At 41.9% G+C, this 25252-nt stretch overlaps 1 protein-coding gene across 4 annotated transcripts in view; it reads right to left on the reverse strand.

The window, feature by feature from the left end:
- The window catches only part of LOC119021067 (low-density lipoprotein receptor-related protein 1-like), a 100004-nt gene that overhangs the window by 59879 nt on the left and 14873 nt on the right, over positions 1-25252 (reverse strand). For all 4 annotated transcript variants that reach the window (XM_037101036.1, XM_037101034.1, XM_037101035.1 and 1 more), the window contains exons 2-6: positions 24383-24505; positions 10102-10239; positions 5044-5163; positions 3545-3673; positions 3189-3452 (exon numbers count right to left, since the gene is read on the reverse strand). In XM_037101036.1, the coding sequence (XP_036956931.1) occupies positions 3189-3452; positions 3545-3673; positions 5044-5163; positions 10102-10239; positions 24383-24505 (774 nt within the window). The remainder of the gene's footprint in view (positions 1-3188; positions 3453-3544; positions 3674-5043; positions 5164-10101; positions 10240-24382; positions 24506-25252) is intronic.

Raw genomic sequence — 25252 nt, forward strand, 5'->3', positions numbered from 1 at the left:
GAGATCAATCAGGCTTATGCAGGGTTGTATTGTATTCTGTAATTTGCTAATAAGAGATGAGGCTGTGGCTCACTACAGACCGAGAGGTGCATCAGGCTTGATTTCATCTTATTACTGCGTGTGACGGACGCCAAAATGCCTCATGCATAATTTTCACTGCGCGGCGCTTGTCTTATATTATCTGGTCTGAAACGAGCATATCTCCAAATGACAGCTATACAGCATGTGGAGGACAGAGCCGCCACACTGTCATCATTGGGGTCTCTTCATTCTCTCTGACGGTCTGCGCCGAGAAAGTAATTTCTGTCATGTTAATGCATTCTCTAGTCACGTGGAAAAAAGGATGCGAGCGGAGACAAGCTGCTGTGCACTGAGTTGATGCGATCAGTCACAATGCTTGTATGCAAGAAACAAAACAGAGACGAGAAGAAGAAGAAGAAGAAGAAGAAGAAGAAGAAGAAGAAGAAGAAGAGGGGAAAGGAGAGGAATAAATCTGTATTAATATTTCTGTATAGTTTAACTGTTACACCATTTTATACATTTTCTTTTTCATCTTGTTTAAACTATTTGCTGGATCATTGTTTGACTCATCTTTATTCTGTTAAGCTGTTTAGGTTGTTCCAGAGCGAAGCACATGAAAAATTCCCTAAACCCTCTACTGTGTCCACATTTTGTCTACGTTTTATTTGCCTCAGTCCTTAAACATTTTTTAAATCCTGGTTCAATCCATGTAAATCACTTTGTAACTATTTCATTTTTTTCAGCCGTTTCATTTAAAAATTGCTGTACAAATAAACATTTGTTTATTTTAATGTCATCATGAAAAATGAAACTTGATTCGATTTACACACCAAGTCTCATTGGCAGCTCTGGGGAGAACAGGCCAGAGAATATGAATATAATGACTGTGTGAGAGAGAAACACAATGTTGTATTAGTTCAACAACATAGCACTGAGTGACATAATCAATGTTTGCCGATAAGCATGACAACACAGATAGTTATAAGCCAACTTGCTAACCAGCTTCCTCAGAGATAGGACAATGACGCATTCCTGTTGGCCTTCTGTGGATAAACGTGTTGTTTTTGCGGCTGCTCTCCTTCTGATTCACAGTGAGGAGAGGCTGCCTGAATGCTCGGCTGCCACACCAGCTTGGAGGGAGTGATAAAGCGAAGGAGGGAAGGGGGAGCGGGGAGGTGTGCGTGGAGGCTTCTGACCCACAGGTTGTCCAGAGGCAAGTACACATTCTGCATTCCATCACACTCCTTACTGTGGATCTCCAGGTTTGTCTTCCGGTTTCATTTTTGCGCCGACCAAAGACTCTTGAGTGTTTATTCTGAAAAGAAACACGAGCCGTGGAAAAACACAGCTGCTTTTCATGTGCTGCCACATCGTCTCTGACTCACGGGCCTCGCATAAGCACAGAAGCGCTAAGCACTCAGTATGGGACAAGATATTAACAGGGCGATATATCATGATATTTCCTCTTATTTATGATATTTGCATTTAAAAATGTGGTGCACTGAAATGATGGCACAAGGTAGACTCTGTGCTATTTGTACATTGTTTCATCTGACTTCATGTTAAATCCTGTGAAACAAACTGAAGCAACAATGCAGTGAATAAATACACAATTCCTGCCCTTTGCCTTTTTTAGGGGCATTTTATTTGTTATTAAGTTATAAAGATAGTGTCATGTATCACCAGGTGATTGTCTTACAGCATATTGATAATTGCATGATTGCTGTATCGTAATACTTTCATTATCGTGGGCAATGTAGTTCAAGTTACTCTGTGATTAACATAAAGGTCCTGTCATTTCCACAGGCATTGATGCCAATTAAAAAAAAACAAAAAACGTTTCCACCTGTTTACATTTGAAACATTCAGACCAACAAGCTCAGCCAAAGCACCGTCTGCAAGGGATGCAAACCAGACAAAAACAAAAATTCAAGGTGAGGATCAGCCGAGGACAGCAGCCCAAGGTTTTTCTTCACTTACGTCTCAGTCTGTCCCCCTGGATCCATACTCCTCACATACATTTGATATAGTTTCCTTGTATCCAATATTCTGTACCTGAGATGTGTAAACTGAAACTTTGCTGCTCTGTTCTGTACATTGCTACATAATCTGCATGTATGTCCCTCCTCTGCAGTTCGCCATGAGGTTTCCTTCAACTTTGTCCCCTGTTAAGGTTTTTTTTTTTTCTTTCAATATGGCAAGTTTTTTCCTCACTCGAATGGAGGTCGACGCTAGCCTTTCAGATTGTAAAGCCCGTGGGGGGAATGTGATTCTGATTTTGGGCTATATAAATAAAACTGATATGATGTGATTTGATTTTTTTTTCGGTCAGACTGACCTTGGAAAGCCAAAAGCACAGGTCACTCACAATAACTTCTGATTTGTCGGATGAATAACAGAGGCAGACATCTGATTCCAGTTGCATTCATTTCCAGATAGCATCAGGATGGAAAACAGACCTGAAAACATCTAATTCAGTGTGTTTTTACTGTGTGCCCCAAGTTCCACCTGCCGCAGGAGCCGTGTGCAAAATGGACATCTGCCGAGCTGCTGCTTTTCTGTATTTTCATCTTGCATTGTTCTGCACCGCACTGAACACATCACATCTATGCTTCATTTCAGCCAGGCCCGCATGAATAATGGAAGCAGTGAATGTATTTTTTCTGAGTGAAATACTATTCAAATACAGCCTTCTTCCTCTCGCCTTTGTATGCTTAAGAGAAAGGGTGCGACTGTTTCTCAAATGGGACCTAACTGTGCAAATACTCATCACATTAAGAGAGGGTGATGCATCACGAGTGAATTCTGAACACCTTTAGACAGAAAAATAGAAAACTCGGCTTGAAGAAATGATAAGATGTTTGGCAGGTCGCTGTGTGCTGGTGTGCAGTGGTTTCTCTCTGACTTGCCACATGAGCTACTGAAATGTGCAGAGAAAATTCGCTCTATATGTGACTTCCAGGGATAAAATATACTAAAGAAAACAAACAAAGTACACATTCTTTTTTTTTTGCACTGTTGCATTAAGTATTCGGCATGTGTGGAGACCTCGGTAGCACATTCAGGACTCTGGAGATCATACTGTTGTTCTCTCAAAACCAGTAGAACTGTTTCAGCGTGTTTTATTAATGTACTATGTGGAAGTTGCAATCTGCTGGTGTACTCACGGTGCAGGCTGAGGGAAATGTTGATCACCCTCTCCTCTGCGAAGCTCTTCAGACTGGGAATCCTGGCACATTTGAGGTGCGTGGACGCGGGGGAGTCTCCTACGTGGATCCAGCAGACGGTCTCCTCTGCGTACAGGAAGTCCATGGCCGTGGTCTGTTTGGTGCTAGTGGACAGCAGGCTGTGGACCGTGCTGCCGCTCAGGGAGGTGGCTTGGATGTTCTGGGAGTTGGCGATCAACAGGACAGGCAGACGATCGACCGGAGCTGTAGCATGGACACAACTTACGGTGAGCAGGAGGAACACAAAGAGAACGTCTCCACAGAGTCGGTCAAACTGTTGTCTGCTGAATTCTTACCATTCTTGGCCTTGCACGAGCGGTTGTCTGGCTGGGGCAGGTAGCCTTCCACACAGGAGCAGGTGTAGCCGCCTTCAGTGTTGGTACAGGACTGACTGCAGGTCCCGTACAAACTGCACTCATCGAAATCTGAGCCACAGAAACGACAGACGGTCTCACTGCTCAGGTCAAGAAATGGGTAACAGGAAAACAGAAAATACAACCCCGACTCTAAAGAAGTTAGGTCACTGTGGTTCTTCTCACTTTGTTTGTTGCAGGAATGAAATTCAGAATGTTTTACTGAATATGCAATCAAAGTTGATCAGACTGAACATTAATTATCTTCTCTTTGTTCCAAGTTTAATTGAAAATTGCTCGAAATATCAGTGGATATAAAAACTTTTTTTTTTCTATTTTTACATTTGATTTTTTATCATTTCTTTTACACTTTTTTTCACAGTTCAACAATAAAATTGTATAAATGGCAAAGCAGTCAGCCAAGACATCACTCGGAGTCTACTATTAACTTAAAAATAAACTAACAATTGTGTGTCTATTGCTCAGTTTTTGATCCGCCAAAGGTGGCTTGTTGCACAAAACATCCATAATATCATATCAATGCCAGTGAAGGTTTGTTTCTGTTGTGGGAAATTCTCCACTCTCCCAAGTCCCCTGAACTGCCCCCTGTGTGCTCTCCAAACCTGAGTAAACACCTGGCACAGCTCTGTGGAGGAGTGGAGTTACTGGACAGGCAGACATGTAAGCCACGTTTTAGGCTTTAGTCTTTAGACTTTTATTCATCCCACATCAGGGCATTCACTTGTCACAGTACCAGGTAGACAGACATATAGACATACAATAAGTACAAGACTTAAAATGCTAAAAAATACTAAACAAGATTTAGATAAGAGAGAGAAGATAAAATATAGAAAGGACAATACGTTATGTGCATTATATATATTTAAGGTGTCAGAGTATTGCCTTGATGAAGGTTGGATGCACAAATAAATACAGTGTTTAAAATACAGTGTTTGAAAATAAACAGTCCCGGTGTATGACTATGGATATGTAAGAAAATATAATAGTATTATTGCACAGGATAATTGCACAAGATGGCGGAGGTAGAAGCAGTAAGTAGTGCAAGATAAGTAGGTGCTTATGGTGCTTTATTAAGGGTTATTGGTGTTGAACAGTCTGACAGCTGTTGGAATAAATGACCTGCGGTTAGGCCCCCATAGTCTCATGTAGTGGGTGAGTGGGGTTGTCCATAATTGATGTCAGCCTGGCTAACATCCTTCTCTCACCCACCTCCTCAATGGTGTCCAGAGGACAGTCCAAGACTGAACCTGACGTAAGCTTATGTGTGTTGTCGGTGCAACATATTACAGATATCCAGCGGTGCCCACATCCTGTCTTGCGTTGGCTGTTTGTCTCTTCATGCAGCAATAAAATGTTCTAAATTTTGCAGACTTCTCAAATCAAGGAGGGTGGGAAGGTGTCCAATGTTTAGAGGAACTCACCTTTGCATGCCTTTCCATCCGGGCTGATCTCATAACCAGTCTTGCAGTAACAAGCAGGCCCTCCTGGAGTCACCGCACAGTTCTCCTGGCATCCCGCGAGCGAGCAGTTGGATATAAACTCTGGAGAGGGAGAGAAGCCAGGAACGAGTTGTTGGTATAATGTGCGTAGGAGGACAGGAAGGTGACAGATGTTGTATTAAGAAACGACTGACTATTGAAGCATAAGGTGTTTATACATGTTTCTGACATTGTTAACAGAGCCCTTGGTTTTTAATAGGAGGTTGATTTGTGTATAATTATATTACAATCCATTCAACGTACCAATATAAATCCAGAAAAAATTACTGCGATTGCCAATTTTTTTTATATTGCTGCATGCCATCCAGCAGAAAACACCAGGAGAGGCATGACTGTAGGTAACAGCTGCTGACGCTGAAGCTTTCTGAACATGACTTACAGCTGAAGTGCGTAAATACTTGACTAACAATAGTCATCCTCCTGACAATGAGGCACACATAAACAATAAGTGGTCAGCTGAGTTCCCCATCAGCTCATCATCAGCATTAAACTACCAAGAGAAACGTAAGTGTTGCTGATTGTAGTCAACCACATGTCAGCAATTCAGAAACTGACTCATACAAACCCTGAATTTGCCCTTGGAGACAAAAAAAAATCTATTCAAACAGAATGCGTCACCGATGACAGTGAAGAGAATTGCAAAACACATTCAAGCCAATAAGTGGAGCACAAGTGAACAACAGCTCAGTACAAAAGCAGCACAAGTACAGAAAAACAAGCTTGGGAGAAGTTGGCAATGATTCTGTTTTTCCAAAGATGAAATGTGTTTCTCTGTTTATCTCTGTTTAAATGTTTGTTTTGATCAAGACTGCGCACAGTGATCTCGTGTTTTAAAGCACACAAACATTTCTCTGTTGTACGTCTGACATGGTTTTTGCAGAAGAGAAAGTATGACCACATTATCCCTAAAATAGCACCTATTTCTCCTTCTCCATCAGTCATGAAGTTGTTATATGATCCTTTACTGCTATCACAACTGGGAATCAATAATAGCCAGTGTTAGGAGTAACACGTTACAAAAGTAATACAATTACTGTAATGCATTACTGTAACACAGTAATGTAAGGCATTACATAGGGATGCACGACCGGTTTCTGCCCCATGAACAGATTTTGGCTACATAGAAAATCAATGTGCGTGTTTCAAAAACTTTCAATAAAATGGATATGCATTATAGGATTATGTACTATCCCTGATATATAGAGGAAGTTGGGACATGTCCATGCATCATGCATGTTTAATCACATCTGGAGGACATAAGTTTTTAGAAAATGAATGGTGCATTTAGCTTTCCCTTATACTAACAGAGACCAAGGTGTTGATTTACAAAAAGTTTTGACACATATTGATTATTCAGTGTAAATCTTCTCATAGGACTGAAACAGGCAGTGCACCCCAAATGTTTCAGTTTTAACATTGCAATTCATGTTAAGCATGGCCAGCCTTTTAAAAAACAGATTAAAAATGTACAAGTCCTTGCTTACAAAAAATATATTGAAAAAATACTGGTCTGAAGAAATGCATTTGATCAAAATACAAGCAATTTGTCTTATCTAAAAACTACAAAAAACACTCAAAACACACAAAAGTTGATATTATTACATTTTAGTCGTTTTGGGCCTGTGTTGGATTTTCATCCTTCTGTGTTATTCATATGTTTACCATCTCTGTTCTTTTAACTCTAACTCTTAATTGATTTTACATTTAACATGTCAGTGGTTTCAACAGTTTTCTAATAAAAAAAAAGGCAAAGACACAGGCATGTATTATTCATGAATAACTAATAACTGATTGTTAAGCCAGCCGACTATCAAATAAAGAAAATCAAGCTTTGCCATACCTTGAATCTGTGTTCACTGCTTCTGATGTTGTTCGAATTTACGTAACTACACAAGAGCACATGGATTACAGAATGGAGACTGGATGTAAATGTACCGTTAATTGTCATTGTTGAATCATAAATTATTCATTTGAATAATGGAAAAGTTCATCACTCCTCTTTCAAAATAAGAGTTCCTGGACTTAATCTCATGTCAAATGTAATAACAAGGTTAATACTTATCATTGTATTTACTGCGTGAATTAGTGAATGTCAGCAAATTGTGTAAATGTGTCTAAAAGGGAACAACGTAGTGACATCAACATGTGACTATTATGTTTTAAAGTCATTCAAATATGATGAGCTCTGAAGTTAATTGAAGGCAGATTGCTCCTTTAAGTAAAACAAGTATTTGATACAGACTTTGTAAAGGAAGGTCAGAGACCCAATCAACAAACTTTTCTGCCCTGCATTCACAATCAATACCTCCGCACTAACCTCGAACATCCCCGAGGCCACACACACACACACACACACACACGCACACACACAGTAACTATAGAAGGACACGATCACAACACACACACCGTCCAGTCAGCTGACTGATGCATAATGGAATCTCTGCAGAGTTTTCAACAGCGTGCTGCATATCTGTGAGATATAAATCAAGACACGGTGAGTCACAGTCAAACAGACACAGTCATGTCAAACCCTGCTGAGATCTATCAGTCACAAGTGATTCACTTTGCCCACAGATGCTGGCGGACAATTCACACTACCACACCACCTCCGGGAGGAGAGGATCAAGAATCTCGCCACATTTTAAAGGATTAAAGAAGCAGAAGCCCACAGTGTTGGCGCTATACTCTACAGTACACACTGCATTTCTGCGTGACTGACCAAATTAATTTCCAAAATCAATAATAAATTTAAGCTTGAACCCGAAGAGCAATAACTGCTGAGCAAGAAAAAAAAATAAACCACACAAATCAGCATATTACTCTTTTTTTATTTGTTTTTTAATTTTTAGCTGTTACTCTCAGACTTTGGAGTTGCTCAGTATATCCAGTGCCCGGTGCGATGTGTTAAATATTACAGACAGTAGCACACAAGTCTGCCTGCTGCACTCCAGAGGCTTGCTGGAACAACCACAGTTCAAATTACAGACATGCCCGGAATTTGCCAAAACAAGTCTGAGCACCGAACAACTGAGATGTGTTTAGAAAAACCAACATGGGCAACAATGTCAACAACCTACAGTGACACATGCGGAAAAATATTCACTTTGGGGCAAAGTCAAAGTACATCAGAGGCCAAGTATGTGTGTTGCAGACACAAACAGACACTCAAAGCCACGAGTAGTTAAACTAATCCTGACCCGAACCCTAAAACTGAGTTTAAACCCTGAAATGAAGGGTGATGGACAGCTTGTCCCCCAGTTTGTCCCCTCTGCTCTCACCTTAAAACACATGGAAATTCCACGTCCTTTCCCGGTGCCTCTCTCCAACGTTCCTTTCATAAATATCTCATCCAAACTGATTTTTTTTTTTTCACTGAAGGTTTTGTGGGGAGACGGAAAATAAAACGAAAAGACAGGTGGGTTCGCTGTTCCAATCAAAATGTGAGAGGCACCTCGGGATTGAATAATAATTCAGCTTTTTGTTTTGGTTCAGGAAGATTCTCTGTCATTGGATTTTGTGCAAGTTGGAGGTGAGACTTTGTAATGAGTCAAGCAAAATGGAAATCTATCAATAACAGGCTGTTCAAGAGTCATATATACTTAGGCACATATAGAAATAAAGCAGCAGTAATGATGCCCTGCTGGGTAGTTTAAAATCTATATGACTTCTGGTAGGAGACGATTATTTCCATTATAACTTAATCTTCTAGTTATTTTCACGATTCATTCAATAATTGTTTAGTTTACAATATCAATCATCATCATTTTTTTGTCCTTTTTCTTGTTTTTATGTCCAACCAACAGTATAAAACTCCTCATTAACTATGATAAATGCCTTTGAGAAGCTGGAAGCAGCAAATGTTTCACATGAAATATGACTGAAATGATGATGTAATTATCAAAATATAATTTTCTTTGAGACAAAAAAACAGCTTGACAAACTCTGATTATCTATCACTTTTTTAACCTTTTGACAGACATCCGATAGAGGAAGTCCTCAGCACCCTTTGAGTTCCCTTTCGATATTCTTCCTTTCCTTTTCCGACTCAACAGACATTTACTGTAGGATTATTACACAATTGGGTTTAATTTGTCTCTCGGACTGGACAGCACATTCTTTGGCCTCATCATAAATTGCTTCCTAGTTTCTGGTTTCAAAATGACAACTTCCTTAATTTAATTTAATCTATGGCCAAACCCTAATACAACGTTAATTTCTCCCCTAAATGTCTATCCCAAATGTCCTGTATCTCTCACTTATCTGTCCCCAACTTCCCCACGGAGCTCTTTACATCCATCCATATCTAACCCCCGACAGCTCTGTCTTATATCAGTGGTAACTCCCCCTCCAGAGTCCTTTACCCATCAACTCGTCTGTATTTTCACTATTAGCGCTATAAATTAAAACAAACTTCCTGTAATTAAACCAGCAGATTCATCTGAACCCCTCAAACCAGATGGCGGGTTTGAAGGGCAAAGAAAAGGGACTAGTAAAAAACACCATAACTGAACCATTTGTCATATCAAACAGACATTATTGGATTTTGACATTTACGGCTAAAGAACTAATCATGTGTGACGGTCGACAAATGTCACAATGACACATTTCATATTTCGCGAAGGAAAAAAAAAAAACATTTGCTGTGACGTGATCCTGTAAAAAATTAGTAACAGGCCCACAGTGATCAGACACAGGATGTAAAATATATTAGATTTGTCATGTCTCAATATTGCATACAGAATTGCTGCTTGTTGGCAAAAAAAAATAAAAAAACACATTCTGCATGGTTTTTCACATTGATGTGGTGCATCAGTCTGTTGCTGCGACTTCACAGTGTGAACATTTGCAGGGGTGAGAACTGTGCAACAAGGAAGCAACAATTAACAACAACAAAAACCCAGACGGACTTCCGACTTACAGACAGGATGAACTAGCACAAGAACAGTAACAGTGAAGTGCACGTCTGTGTAACAGTGATACCTCTGCAGTGTGGGCCCTCATCCCAGCCGTCGGTGCAATCGGCAACCCCGTTACACAGCTTGCTCATGTGGATGCAGAGTTCTGTTCCTCCGCACTGGTACTCATTGGGAGGGCAGCGGGATACGGTGCTGTGTGGACCTGAGGAGTACAAACACAGATGCGGTCGACTGAAATGTGAAAGTAAGGAGTTACATTTTTTATTGCAGCTGGATTTATGCTGTTTTTCTGATGCCTCTGTGTGTGATAATCTGCTGTTGTGATGAATAAATGTATTTTGCTCTGTGTCTTGAATTCAGTCTGTGCTCAGTTCACATCCATGGTTAATACAAGAAACATGATAATTATTTGCTTTGATTCTGGTTCTGCTATTGCTATCCATTCATTTTTCATTTCATAATTTAAATTGAGAATAATCCAACACATGAATCCTGCAAAATGGCAACGTACATTTGAATTAGAGAAGCATTCGACATCTTATAATGTTGTGAAAGACTTTACTGATTTAAATAAAACCACTACACAAAACTAAGACTAAACAGTCTTTTTAGTTGCATTATTAACTGCTCTGATGTATATTGAATGTGTACCCAATTAAAGTTGTATAATAAAGTAAAAAATTCAGAGCTCAGCATACTTTGGTTTACTTTTGAGACTAAATTTTTTTTTTCTGCTCAGGTTTGCAAGGGGAACCATTCGCAGCAGGCAGAAACACAAGTGGGATGTCGTGCCAAAATGGATATGAAAATTCCAGTGTTCCTCCTTATCTGTGAGCACAGCTCCAGCTGTGTGTCTCTCCACATACCCTGTCTGCAACAGGGCTTGCATGGAGCCATGAGGGCACATACTGTGCGGTGCTGTGTAGCTATGATTCTGAACATTGCTCTAACCCTGAGATCTTTGACATATGCCTTCTTCCCGCGTCTCCCTCATCCATTTTATCTTGACTATAAACTGTTCAGTAAAGCAGAAATGCTTGAAAATCAATCTTTATAAAACACTCCCCTCCCATTCTGCCGGTGGATGAGAGACATTCTGACTGACAGCAGGCGCTATGCGAGCATGACAACATATTTATCAGACTAGAGCAACACAGAAACGTTTGGCTCTCATCTCCCCCAGTGAGTGCATATCGCGCTTTCTGTCCCCTCATATCTGTGGACGGCACCACTGTGATGGATTGCATCACAAACCATTACACGCCCTGATACGAGACAGGAGTAAGCTGCAGTGGGCGCACGGCAACAATCAGAGTGTGAGTACACTACAAATGGGCAAGCTGAGGTCTGACTTCTAAAGATCCGTCAGGTGCAGTTATTGGCTATCAATGGCAGTCAAAGATGCTGAACGTCTTAGAGCTCTTCCTGATCAACAAATGGACAAGCAACCCCTCTGTTTCCTGTTCCAAGCACAAGCTCAGGTGTGGCATCACCACCTGCCAGCTTACCCCACATCAAGGAAAACAGACAGATAAGGGAAACAAATACAGTAGTGATACTGATTCCTTGATTTCGATAAAGGCTCCTGAACGATGCTTGTTTTGTTACCAACCTAATGAATCCATCCATCCACTTTTTGCAGGTTAGTGTCAGACAAGTTCACATAACATTCACCAAACATAGATCCAAGAATTCAACAAAAAAATACCATATCCTTCAGGGATTCAAGAATAAACATCAAAAGACAGAAATTCAGTTTGTTACAAAGTTTGGTTTCTCAAATCTTTGCAGAGTGAATCCTCTTCCCAAAGAAATCAATAAAGTATCTCTGAAAAAGAAGGTGAACCCTGACAGAGCTGCAGGCTGTAAAGTTTTACATCTTATACAATGTTTACAGAAACATTACACCCATCGTGAGGTCCTCTTGTGCGTCATCTGCATTTTGGTTCATTCAGTGTCTTCACAGAGACAAATTAATTTCCCTGTGGAGGAAAAAAAGTTTGTATAGATTCTAAAATAATCAAGAAAACAGGCAGGTTTGTTCCGTTTTTCCTTTACTTTGTTCCCCAGTACTTGCAACCCCCCCATCCTGGATTGACATTCATCTTTTCCTCTTGCCAACTTAGCAGGCAGAACCACAAGGCAGACATTCAAAGAACCATTGTGGCAGCAAAAGATGGCCACTAGAGAAAACTAGCAGGAATTACAAACACACCATTATCCAAACTGGGCCTTGCCAAATGACTACCTTCACTACATCTACAGCACACACACATCCACCCCAGAGGCAAAACACTGACAGTAAGCACACCAGCGTAGTGGCACGTAGGCCTGGTACTGTAGTGTGTGCTAAGAGAGGACTCTGGGATCTCTGGGAAACAATGCATCATGGATGAATATGAGTTTGGCTGAAACACTGCAGTAAATCCATGCAGCCTTAACTCAATACAGAAGTGGAGGCTCTGCTACGATCACTGGACAAGCAGCAAGGGCTTTTCTCCTTAATGACCTTTTTACTGAACTCTTTTTCTTGGATGGTGTTTCCTGCCTTGTGACTCTGGCCAGTCTTCTATCCACAAAGAGACTAATGACTCAGCACAACTTCTCTGCCTAAGTCCAACCAGCCGCTGTGTTGCCCAGAACTCTTCAAACTGTCGTCGCCACTGTTCAAGTCTGTGGGCTGTGACATGACTGATGAGCAATGTTCCCGGCAGAGATGGTGATTGAGTTTTTGGAGCAATAATTACAACACAAAACACTAATTAGCAAATCTAACCGTATACAGTAATTTGACAATGTGTGAGTGTTGATAAAAGCTATTAAACATAAGCAATATATTGTAGTCACAATCACACATTTGCTCAGAGCCTTGTTGTTTTTTAGATATTTGTCTGTACCACACGTTTACTGCATTGGCTATAATATATAGCAGATGGGTGGATATGTTCAAGAACTAGTTTGACATATTGGGAAACACACTTTCACATACTTGGGTGATTGGACGGGATTGACACCACTTTCATATCTGTGCACTACAAAATTAAGATGAAGCCAGCAGGTGTTTACAGTAGCTTAGCTTAGCACAAAGGGGGATACAGCTAGCCTGGTTCAACAATATGCTTACTGGTACCTCTTATTAACACTATTATATCTTGCAAATGTAGGATGAAATGACATGTAGGAACAATAATTTATGGTTAAGGGGAGTTATGTGCTTAAATAATTATTGGTGATCAGCTGCCAGGACTCAAGTAGTTTTGTTGTTGTTTGTCTAAAACTCAGTACCTAGTGTTGTCCCTCTTAACCTTACCAATGAACTTAGTTGCCTAACCCTAACCAATTAATTCTGTTCTCCAATCCCTAACACTTCTAAATATCTGAAAACAAAAAGAAAATGCGAAAAGTCCTCAGAAAGTCAAAATCCCAAACCTCTGCCTACACATGGGACAGGAATGCTTGTTCCTTGCATGGAAGTCAAATGAAGAATATTCAGCCAGCGCGACTTGCTGTGTGATAATAATCTTTGTCCATCTTTCTACCATCATCACCTGAAGCTTTCCACAACAAAACGTCTCATATTACCACCCAAACACTCTGAAAAGGCAGACTTTCACTTTCCATGCACATAGATGTGAGGTCAAATGCACAACTTACAGAGAAACAACGCTCACATGGTCATCATCCTAAAAAAAACATGCCCATCTGGATTTGTAGTGAGACCCACCAGTTGCCAGGCAACCTAGCAATGACTGCAAGGCTCTAAGATGTCCCTGTGCCGACGGTCTAAATGCCTAATTCATTGTACACAGAAGATATCACTTCTCTGAGTTTTAGAGGTGTTGCTCAGCGTTTTGTTTTTGTTTTTTTTGGAGGGAGCCACCATGGGGGGTTTCCTTCTGCTGCCAAGCTTAGCTAATCACCCGCTAGCTCTAGTTTCATATTTGGCAAATAGAAATGAGAGTGGTGTTGAACTTGTTTCACTCTCGACAAGAAAGCAAAACAGAATATTTCCCAAAATGTTGACCTACTCCTTTAAACCTTCACAGATTAAATGAAAAACACTCTAAGAACAATTGTGCTATAATTCAGAACAATAGTTGCTATGTATTTCGAAATAAAATAGTAGATATGAATACAAGCAAGATGCATGAAATTCTTCCTTTCCTGTTTTGTTTTCTGAACTTTATTTGAAACCGATCACTTCTCTGCAGGGCTGGTCTTTCTCAGCCCATGTGGGGAGCCAAACTGTTGGCAGGCCCTCCTCCTTCTCACTCTCTCTCTCTCTGTTTTTATCTCCTCCCTTCATTTTTCATCCAACATCTGTTGACCCATTTACAGTATGTGTCGAAGTGGCAGGGCAATGTGTGGAAAATTAACACCGCAAGAAACAGAGGAAGCGAAGGCGAGAGAGGGCAGACGGAGAAGACAGAGTGAAACACCTCATTCACAGGAAGTGGACAGAGCCCCACAAGGCTTCATTCTTGTGCGAGCTGGCAGCGGTCGGTGGGGCCGCAGTGGAAAAGGCATTGCTAATTTGAATTAAACAGGGTCTTTTCTTCAACATTCCTCTACTGTGATTGAGCCAGGTTAGCAGGCCCAAACCTGCTTGTTTTCTTGAGAAATTTCTATTTGCTCCGTTCCTCTATACAGCTCCTTGAATAGTTCAGGAAAAGATCCACAACTATTCTGTCCTGTAGCTCAATTAAGACTCCCAGGGAAATGGAAAAGGTGTCTCCATTACTGACCCATGAAGGTTATCCTTAGACTGTGCGAGTGAGCACTGAGGCCTGAGATTTGACAATTATTTTCCTATGGAGAACTAGATATTGTGCCAAGGCCTCACTTCTCTGTTACAGACGTCACAGAGACGACAGCAGATTACAGGACAGGTTTCACTTTTTCCACTTGTCCTTCTGACTCATGGGGTTGGTCCGAAGATGTGCAAACAGACACACACTGCTTCAACCGGCATGAAAATTGCACTGCAAGAAATGTTAACACGGTATGGAGTCACCGCGAGAGTCACACAAAGCCGTTCTTCTGTGAGCATCCATCAAAACAAGATTGCGGCACACTGGATTTCAGACACGAGTGGAGCCTGTAAGCTGCTACACATAGAGGTGGATCACATGCACTTTTCCAGTCTGAGGGAGCGAGGGCAGAGGGGGTGGTGAGGGAGGGGGGGACAAGAGAACTAAGGCCATTGTTTGGATCACACAAATCGGCTGTGGCCTCCTACAAAGCGGGCTCAGCCGTGGTGTTATAAGCAGTGTCACGTGCTGAGCCTGATCTGAACTGTGGCACGGCCACCTGGAGGGAAGTGGTGAGGGCCACGGGGGCACAGTGAAGGAAGAGGGGCTGGCACGTTTCTAATAATGGGCTGTTTAGGGATTAATATGTTGAAACACATTTTCCTATCTCTTCCTTGCATACTTTTCAAACAAAACTTTTTTGTGTGTCATTTTTGCAGAATGATTCATCTTGGAAACTGTCTCTCTGATCTGAGTTTCCTCTCCAGTAGAAGAAAGAGGCCCAGCTGACCGAGCTGGAGTCAAGATCTGGGTCTGGATCGGACCATCCGCGAGCGCAGAGCTTGTTAGGCTGTGGGATTTTCCATTCACTAGTTCATGCTTGCCCTCCATATGCTGGTCAACGCAACAGCTTATTCAACCGACAACAAACACACAAACAACTAACAAGTCGCTGCTGGTGCAAGAGGGAAAGATAAAGGGGGGCAGAATGAGGCCAACTGTGGAGAGCAAAGAGGCTAACCACCGTCACAGCTTTCATTTTAAATCCTACAGACGCTCCAGCATGTGAAACAATGGCGAAAAATACACATATCTAAACTATTGCCCCACATTCGAGTGACAAGCATCAGATAATTAAAACCAAATCCTGCTACTTCACACCGACATCACCCAGATATAGCTGAATAATTTAATATGTTTAGCCATTAATACACCTCATGAATAAATAGTGCTGCACTACTTTCCTGCCAGCAGCTCTTAATGACACACTAATACTGGGTTCCTCTGGCCACTGATGACCAGCTGGCCGTCTCTGCCATGTTCTTGGCCCACATGACACATTCTTGGACGGAGTATCCGAATCCTGACCAAGCAGCCCCGAGGCACCCCTTGACCCCCACCCCCAAAATCATCATGTGCCCTGCCAAAGTAACAAAACTCAACTCCAAATTAAAACTAGGACATGGCACCGAAAGCAAGAACACAACAACACCAGAGCTTCATTTAGGCCTAAGAGAGAGACTAGTGGCCACACGAGTGTTTGTATTTTGATGTTGCTACTCCTTTTTTTCCCTCTTTTTGAATGATTAAAAGCAAGTGCAGACAAGTACGGCGACACATAAACAGTACAAAATAAGACAAGCACAAAACAAACTGAGTAATGCAACAAAGATTTAAACTAGGGATGTTATTGATTAATGATGAATCGATTAATCACCATTAAAAATGTAAGCAATTAAAAATCGTATTAATTAACAGTCAGACATGGGCAAAATGACATCAAAAAGTATCTTGTTAAATTCAATGTAATTACTTTGCCATTCAAACATACAAAAAGGCCTTTTATACAAACGGACATTAGAACATTATAGCAATTTCTCAGCCTCATTCACACAGCAGCCATTTTCCTCTTATGTCGTACTCAGGGTGGGAAACTTGAGTGCTGTGTTGCAGGTTGCAGGTCGTATAAACGTGGGAAATCTGACAAAGTGCGGTCATTCCATCACTTACTGGTCGAGTGGCAACTGGCGAGCCAACGGACAACAGAAATCTGTCAGCTGAGGCAGCTGAATGTCAAATTGCGAAATTCCTTAAAATTTGCATCCCTAGTTCAAACTGGAGGGTATGTAGTCAACACAAAGCAAAAATGGCTGTCCAACAAAAACTGTTGGAGATGGGTGCATGCCTGTGTGTTACTGTGTGTGTAAGCGTGTGTCTTGTGGTTATATACTGTATGTACACACAAACACACATATACCATGCACATATTTATCTCTATATATAGTGTATATGTTTATATTTCATGTTGCTGCTCAATGCAATCTTGTCAAAGAGATCACAACGGCAGTAGAGCAGGCAAGTGGTGTGGGAAACAACGCTGCACTCCACCGCTGTTTATGTCTGACAGCTATCCTGTAATAAACACTTCACCCTGCAGGTGAAACACACACATTAATCCGCCACTCCAACCACACCTCGCAAATACTAGGTCATTCTTATTTTCAGCCACCTGATTTCCCTTTGTCTCAGCAAACGCACCTCAGTTTAACAGTGTATTTATACAACTTTACAGCACAAAAGCAGCTCATTATAACCATCTTTGGCTTTGACCCTGGTAGCAGACTGTGTGCCCTCTATGAACTCTGCACTTGAGGGTTGGATCATGGGTCTCTCTGCTCCCTGCTTACCCCCTTTCCTTCCAACATATCAACACCACATTTTCATTCCTTTCTGGGGGGCTTCTTCTGGGGTGGCTGGCAGGGCGACAAGCAAAGCAGGAAGGCTAAATCCAGCTCTCAAAAGCACAACAAACTGACCGTTCTCCAAACACAGCAGCACCGCTGCTCCTCGGGGCAGAAAAAAAACACTGAGTAAACAGCTCTATCAGCAAAGTAAATTGCAAGGAATCGAACAGGACAACACCACCAGATACGCCAAACAAATAAATAGATTGGGCCTATATCTGTATTGCTTATGAAAGAGCAAAAGTAAACGAACACACAAAGGAAATCAGTGGGTAAGATAAGCCTGCCACCTTTTTGCTTGAGCTTAGGCATAATAGGACGGATAATAGAACTCCTTAAACCCACCTCTCTCACCTGTGATCATACAGGCAGACACAGACACACTTTTCTGCCATTTCTTTCACACAGATGAAAGAAGAAAATAGACCTATTGCCTACTGAAAAAGGTTCTTGCATGGGCACTCTATTTCTGAGATTGAACAGCCTCACTCTTTGATTCACTCGGCCTCTTATTCCCTCACAATGGACTGAGGATTAGCTTAAAACTATTAGCATTGTGCAAGTTTTTCTTGTAAAGGACAGAAAGGGGCCCATACTGCTGCTCCAGAATGACTAAACATCTGAGAGGCACATAGTCTGTTATGGCTTAGAGTTCTTACCCAGAAAGCAAAAAAGACTAACTTCATCATCATCACAAATTAAGCACCAAGCCCCTCTCCAGACAGTCATTTTAATTTGTTACATAGCCGCCTGTCCTTTGAATTTTCTTTTCTAATGCTCTAATTATCTCATAGAAAAACAGCTACGTAAACGACAGGAAAGGCCCGAGGGGGGTCAGAGAGGAGGATCAGAGTATTTGTCATCGGGAGAGCCAAGAAACCCGAGGAGACGGAAGTTAAACAACAACTGCAGAAGACAAGTTGTGTGTTCAATAATGCACCACCACAAACAGGATGTAGTCATTTATTACTGCGACTAATCAGACACAAGGTAAGTTCGCTGTACAGAGAGAAACACCAGCCACGAGGCATAGCCAGGTGTTCAGCATCTGTATACCTTCAAGAGGCAGAGTGGGGGTTTCCATCACCCAAATTATCATATTATTATCTTCTGTGTCTTTCACTCTCCTGCATCGTAAAACACACTCAGTCTCCCTTCTTGTCCCAGGCTTGTAGTCCCCCCTTAAGGGTGCCTCTGTCCTGCCCCACTCCCTTCTGCAGAGGGCCCTGCTGAGATTACATAATGGTCTTTTTAAAATTTAAAACCCCTGACACGCTTTTCTTGGCTGAACACAGTCTTGTCCTGCTTCAAGGGACCAGTTGTGCCCTCTCTACTGCCCCGGCCTCAACTCCTCATCTAAAAATGGCCAGCTGGCGGCCTGTGGATCACATCCACCTCACCACACCCTCAAATAGAGCATATATTTATATGCATGTACTGTATATATGTCAACTATATATGATTTCTGCTTTTCCTCCCATAAATCTTTGCTGTTACCGCTGCACAAGTTCCATCTTTGACGACTCATTTTCGGACCCTCATGACACGACTTTGCTACTGCTGAAAATATCATACTATCCATCTCCAGCAGCAGCACGAACGTGAAGTCGACGGGAGTTGAACTTCCAATTTGGGCCACAGAAGAGGCCAGTACTACATTTTGTTGTTAAATATTGTTTCCAATGGATTTAAGTTGTGCCTATACTTATGGAAATAATAAAATAATAAAATGCTCTATAGTCCAAGACGGCAAACTTTAACATTCTGTTTTTGTACCTTTGAGAATAAAAGCCCAAGCTTAGAATATCAACATATATTTATAAAAAACATTTTGAGCAGTTAGGCTAACCAAGAGGTGTTTTTTTTTGTAGGGGGCGTGTCTGCAAGGCTGCAGCTCAACCCCTCTCGAAAGTATGTGCTCAATATTTGTTCATACGTGCTCTTGGATTGTTGGGATGAAGGGAATTTCATTTCTAGTGGGTGGGGACACAAATGATCTGTAACACTCGGCTGTTATGGCAAAAATGACCACTGAATGTTTCCACATCTTTCAGGTCATTCTGAAATTTTTCACCCCTGACAACTTCATCTCTTCGTTCCAGTCTGACTGCTGTCATTAGCGTTTGCACATGGCTAACTTTGCAAGCTATGTAGCACACAGTATAATTTAATGCAAGTTTTGAGTTTCTGAGTCATGGAAGTATTTCACTGTGTAATTGTATGTGATAATTAAAGAACCTACTCCTATTCTGGTCACATTTCTAATTTCAGTACATGAAATATTAATTAATCCACAGCACATCCCTGTAGCAGTTCAAGTGAGGGATGAACTATAGTGCAACCACCTCGAGTCTGCTCCTCTCTGATTCAGCAAATGTGATATATAACACGTAACTTGTCATGTCATTATGTATTCCGACAGCTGCCAAAATAAAGTGCATTTTCCTGTCACTGAGGCCAAAACATCATGTAGCATGAGTCAAGTCGAGATTCAAAGTGCTGCACACTCATAGTGACAAATGCCTCTCTTCTTCCGCTGCCAGGACGCAATGCAAACATGAATATTAGTGCGTATGTGTGTGAACTGTTTAAAGAGAACCGTTTAAAAGTGTCTTTGAACTGTTTCGGAACGGTGAAACGTTTGCTATGTTGTCTGTGGGAGAAAAACGAGAAAAGTGTGTGTGAGTGCGAGTGTGCGAGCGAGAGGAGGAGGCGGAGAGCTGACTGTGTGCACACGCTCTCACACCTGCAGCAGGTTCTTGCAGGAACAAGGTGCTGCGAGGCGACAGACTCTTTCATGTTGAGCAGCGGCTGTTTTCCTCGACATGTTGATAGCTATCTGGACTGGGTGGCGGCTGCTTTTAAGGAGACAGTAGCAGGATCAAACGGATCACTTCCTCTTACATCCAGTGTGTTAACAGTATAGCCACTGGCTTTGGGTCGACTGCCTGGTAAATGTCACCACTGACGAAATTAACGACAAACAATGTTCCCTTATGTCCAAGTACAACCGACTTCCAGATCAAAGCCTCAACAGATTTAATTTCTTTTCAAGACAGTCTTCTGTTTCTTTTGATAGCAGTCAGTGAGACGCACATGACGTCATGAAAAATGATTTTTTTTTTTTCCACTCTGAAAGTGGTTGTAACGTCTCCTGAATAGCTAATTGCAATTCTAGGTGGGGACCGTCTGTAAAACGGCCCATATTACAGGCCTGGGAGGGGACGTCATTGCAGCGTTACACACTTCCTGTGTTTCCAGGGCACATTCACTGCACGTGGGAATATTTCAGGACCCCAATAAAGCCTAAAGCCTGAGGAGATGGCAGCTCTGGAAGCGTCGACACCCTACCTGAAGGCTATGGAGCAGCAAATTATCTTCACATTTATCTCCACTGCGCGGCTTTCAATTGTTCATTGATCAGGAACGCAGATCAAAGTTCTATAAAAAGGTCATATGCCCAGACAACCACTTTGTTTTTGTTTGACTCTGTCAGTATCCCTTTATGCCAGTCTGACCCAGCACCCCGGGGTACAAAGAACAGCATTGTGGGGGTTACACAGCAGGGCAAAGCAGCTGCACTGGACAGTGGCTGACTTCCCCGGCAATAGCCAACACACTAACAAAGGCCACTGTGAAGCCCTGTCCACATGAGTGAATAAATAAACCTCCCTCATGCATCTTTCTACCAGAAGCGCCTGCAAAAACTCCGTCACAAAGAGCACATTTATCACAACAATACAACTACAAATGTTGCTCAGTGTACAGGTGCTGTGCATACAGTCTTGGATCAAATGCTCGCATATGACAACACGGCGTTTTAATTTTAATGTTCAGTCCTTGTGACAACTGCTCAGAAAAGAGGATTACCAGTTTTCTCCGCACAGTGTTTACCTATGATGAGCTATAAAAATGCTAATCAACCACGTTTCACTCAGAGTCATTCACTACTCGAGCATTACGGGGGGGGATCTGGATCATTTGACATTAGCAAGCATCACTGGAGGGATAGGTGGAGAGGGCATGCAGCAAAAGTCTAAACTGAATGATGGAGGTTGTGGTTACCCAGCAGGCAACTCGTAATGTCAGCACCAGATATCCAAAAGCAAACTTTAATAATAAGGCCGGAGATGTTATTATTATTTTTTTTAATCTACAAATTACATGAAAAGAACAAAACCAACAATGCATTAGTCCGTCACGATAACTACTTCTCTTGGGTGATAAATTACCCCAGATATGATAACAATACACAGTAATGTTTGTCATTTGAGGACCGTTTCATGCCAGTGATATAATCATAATATAATAGCACACTAATGCAATTACACTCTTTCAAAGAGCAATGAACTTTTCACTCTCAAGTACATTCAGATGTCCTGAATAAACAAAACACTGATGGAAGTCAAAACAACTAAACGAAACGAACCAAATGAAAACACAGCGGGCAGCATCAAGGTCAGCAAAAATGATCCAGGCCATGCACAGATATAGATTAGTTGATAACGTAATTATCGTTTGGTTTCCTACTCCCCAAACCTGCGTGTGGCTCTCAGCCCAAAGTCCACTGGTTCCTAATGGAGAGGAACATCGTGGGGTAATGAAAATACACTTTAATTTTATGCATGCCCAGTTACAGTTCCCCGCCTCATTGTCACTGTTATCAGTTGTTCACATCAGCAAATTGGGTCTATCCAATAGCAGAACGACACACCTTTACTTTTGGCCTGTCACCTTGCTGCTGTCTTTTTGAATACAATTCTCTCTCTGCCTTTAGTTCCCTCATGCTGCCATCAAGTAACAAACCATCACCACCAGTGACTGGACTGTACAGTCCCTGTAGAGTCTGAGCAACAAAGCCTTTCTGACAATTATCGCATTATCAGCTGCCATAACAAACATTCTCTTGACCTAATCTGCTAGTCTCTCCTGACCGGACATAAAAGGACGTGGTTGGACTGACACAAACGAAAGTGAAAACTGTAATGAAGAAGGCGTATCATCCAGTGCAATAGTGTGACTCACTGGTGTGATTTGTGAGGATAATAATACAGGCCTGGGCTCACAGAAATAAATCATATCAGGCTTTTAGAATGACTTGCTATTCGGATACATTTTGGGTCTTTTTAAAAAAAAAAAAAAAAAAATCCCCACAGAATATCCCCAGACTTATCCCCTAATTTGAATGAAGGACACACTTCCAAAGAAACCCACAATTTGTAACCAGCTGTAAGCACCATCTTTAGACTATTCCATCTTCAGTACAGACTTCTGTCTTTGTTCATACTCTGAAGCAGCAGACAAGAGTGTTTATCCCAACCTCTGTCATGTACTTGTACTTGGCAAAGCTCCTCAATAAATTTCACTAATCTTCACTTCAAGAAAGCATCTAAATTCCCAGGAAGCCAAGATAAGACTTGGCATTTCTTTTGTCTCTCTGACTCACTTCTTGGGCTCTACATCCTGACACTCCAGAGCAGAGGTCCTATAACTGTTGTTTTTTAAAGAGTTTGGCATAAGCAGGAGACAGGGGATGGAGTCACTGGTGTTTCTGCCCCAGATAGAGACACGGAAGGAGGCTGGGCCCCGCAGATGAGAGGGGAGGGAAAGAGCAGGTTGTGAAAAACAGCAGGTTTCTCCATTGCTCTGGGCGAGTCTCTAATGACTTCCAGACCTGCTCTCATACAGTCTCTGCGTCTAGACTGCAGCTACAGCACTCTGCTCTGGCCTCCCAGTCGCTCACTCACTCTCTCTCCCAGGCTAGCCCCCCGCCAAAGAAGCAACATGTATACACACACACACACACACACACACACACACACACACACACACACACACACACAGCCCCCCCACTCCATCCCAAGCTCTCTGTCCTCTTAGAAAACTACAGGCGTTTCAGTCTAAGAGGCTGACCAACGAGACACTGCTGCTTTCATTCCCTCCCCAGGGATTCAGCCTCAAAGCATCTCGGCTCTAATGAGGACTTTCAAACGACGGCTGTCTTTTTTCTTTTTTTTCTATTTTTTTTTTTTGAGTCCTACGTTCCGTTTGGGTTTGTCTCATGACTGCATCCTCTGTGGCTCTGAATGCAAAAGGAAATCACATCTTTCTAAGAAAGACAAACACTGTAAATCTCCTAATTGGGCGTGACAGGGCTGTTTAAGGGCAGAGTGACCTCTGTCCCCCTAATGATAGAACATCCCATTGTTTTCTCCAGACGGGCTGTGGCCAACCACACACATCTAATAGGCTAACACTCTCAGTTTGTTCACCGACGATTGCTTTTAGGATATGTTTGGAGAAATCAAAGGCTACAGTAATGGATTAGCATACCTTTGATGCCGCAAAAAATATCTTTAGTCACATCAAGAGTCATCACAGCAAATTTTGGATCCATTTTGGATTAGTTTTTTTTACACTTGGAAACTTGTTGAACAGTGTTTAAGTCAAATCAGCCTACATTATTCACACATTTCCTTCACAGCTGAAGATGCTACATCGTGTTGCATAATAATAATAATAACAATAATAATAATAATAATGATTTGTAAAAATGCTCTCTGACTCCTCAGAGCCTTGAACAGGCAAGAGAATACACTACATGAGGAGAAAACGACATGTACTGAACAGACTTTACTGGGGGCTCTTTATATATAAATCAACATAAGCTGAAAAGCATTTCCTCTCTTCTGTAGGCTCCAATTATCTAGCCTGAGTGGTTAAATGTCAGCCAAAGTTCACTCTTCTGTGAAAGTCAGATGCAGCCAGATCAGAACAATAAGTGCAAACAAGAAGGTAGCCATCCGTGTCTGGATTTGACATATTGGACTTTTTTTTTTTTAAGACTTACAAACATCAGGCTCCTCATCAGAGCCATCCGGACAGTCTTTCTCCCGATCGCAGCGCCAGCCCTTTGAGATGCACGTCACCCCATCTTTGCACACAAACTGCTTCGGGCTGCAGGTCTTTGGGGCTGAAAAGAGACAAAGGAAAAAGTGAATTAATTAAAAGATTTCAGCTCCTTTTGTGTCAGCGATCTTTATTTTCTAGGGTCTCATTAGCAAGCAGGGTCTGTTGTGTTCAGAGTCAATAGCGGCCCTCTCTGGCCCTAATTAGATCCTGGAAAGTTGCTACTTGATGGAGGGGACAGAGAACGGATACAAAAAACCCACACACGCACACAAGCAGGCCCCGGAAAGGCTTTGCATAAACTTGCTCTACCTAAATATCCAGGTCAGTGTTCCCAGGCAAATAGCAGTGACGCAACACGTCTGGAGGATATCAAAGAGCATCTTGTTCAGTGAATTGCCCCCCGATCATCCATTTCCCCTCAACCCAACCTTACAGAGAGAGGAAAAACTGCCCACTCCAGCCACAGCCAAGTGGGGGGGAACGCATTCAAACGCGGTCCTCTCAGAACAGCACATACACACACACACACACACACACAAGCAACAGACCTGAGTCACCCTCGGGCAATAAGGGTAAACTCTTGGTGAGTGGAGTTTGACGCAACTTACTGCTGAGTGGGATATACACAGGGATTATGAGAGACAGTGGTGTACTACTGTAGTATGTACAATCTTAGTGAATGAATACACTTGAAAAAAGGTATGAAAAAGAAGAGGAAGAATCTTGGTATGTATGTCAAGGATGCCTTATACTGTGCAGGTAGAACAGAAAAATAATGCAGCGTTTACTCGCGTTTACAAAATGTCCT

The sequence above is a fragment of the Acanthopagrus latus genome, chromosome 6 (assembly GCF_904848185.1).
Source record: "Acanthopagrus latus isolate v.2019 chromosome 6, fAcaLat1.1, whole genome shotgun sequence".
Lineage (NCBI taxonomy): Eukaryota > Metazoa > Chordata > Actinopteri > Spariformes > Sparidae > Acanthopagrus > Acanthopagrus latus.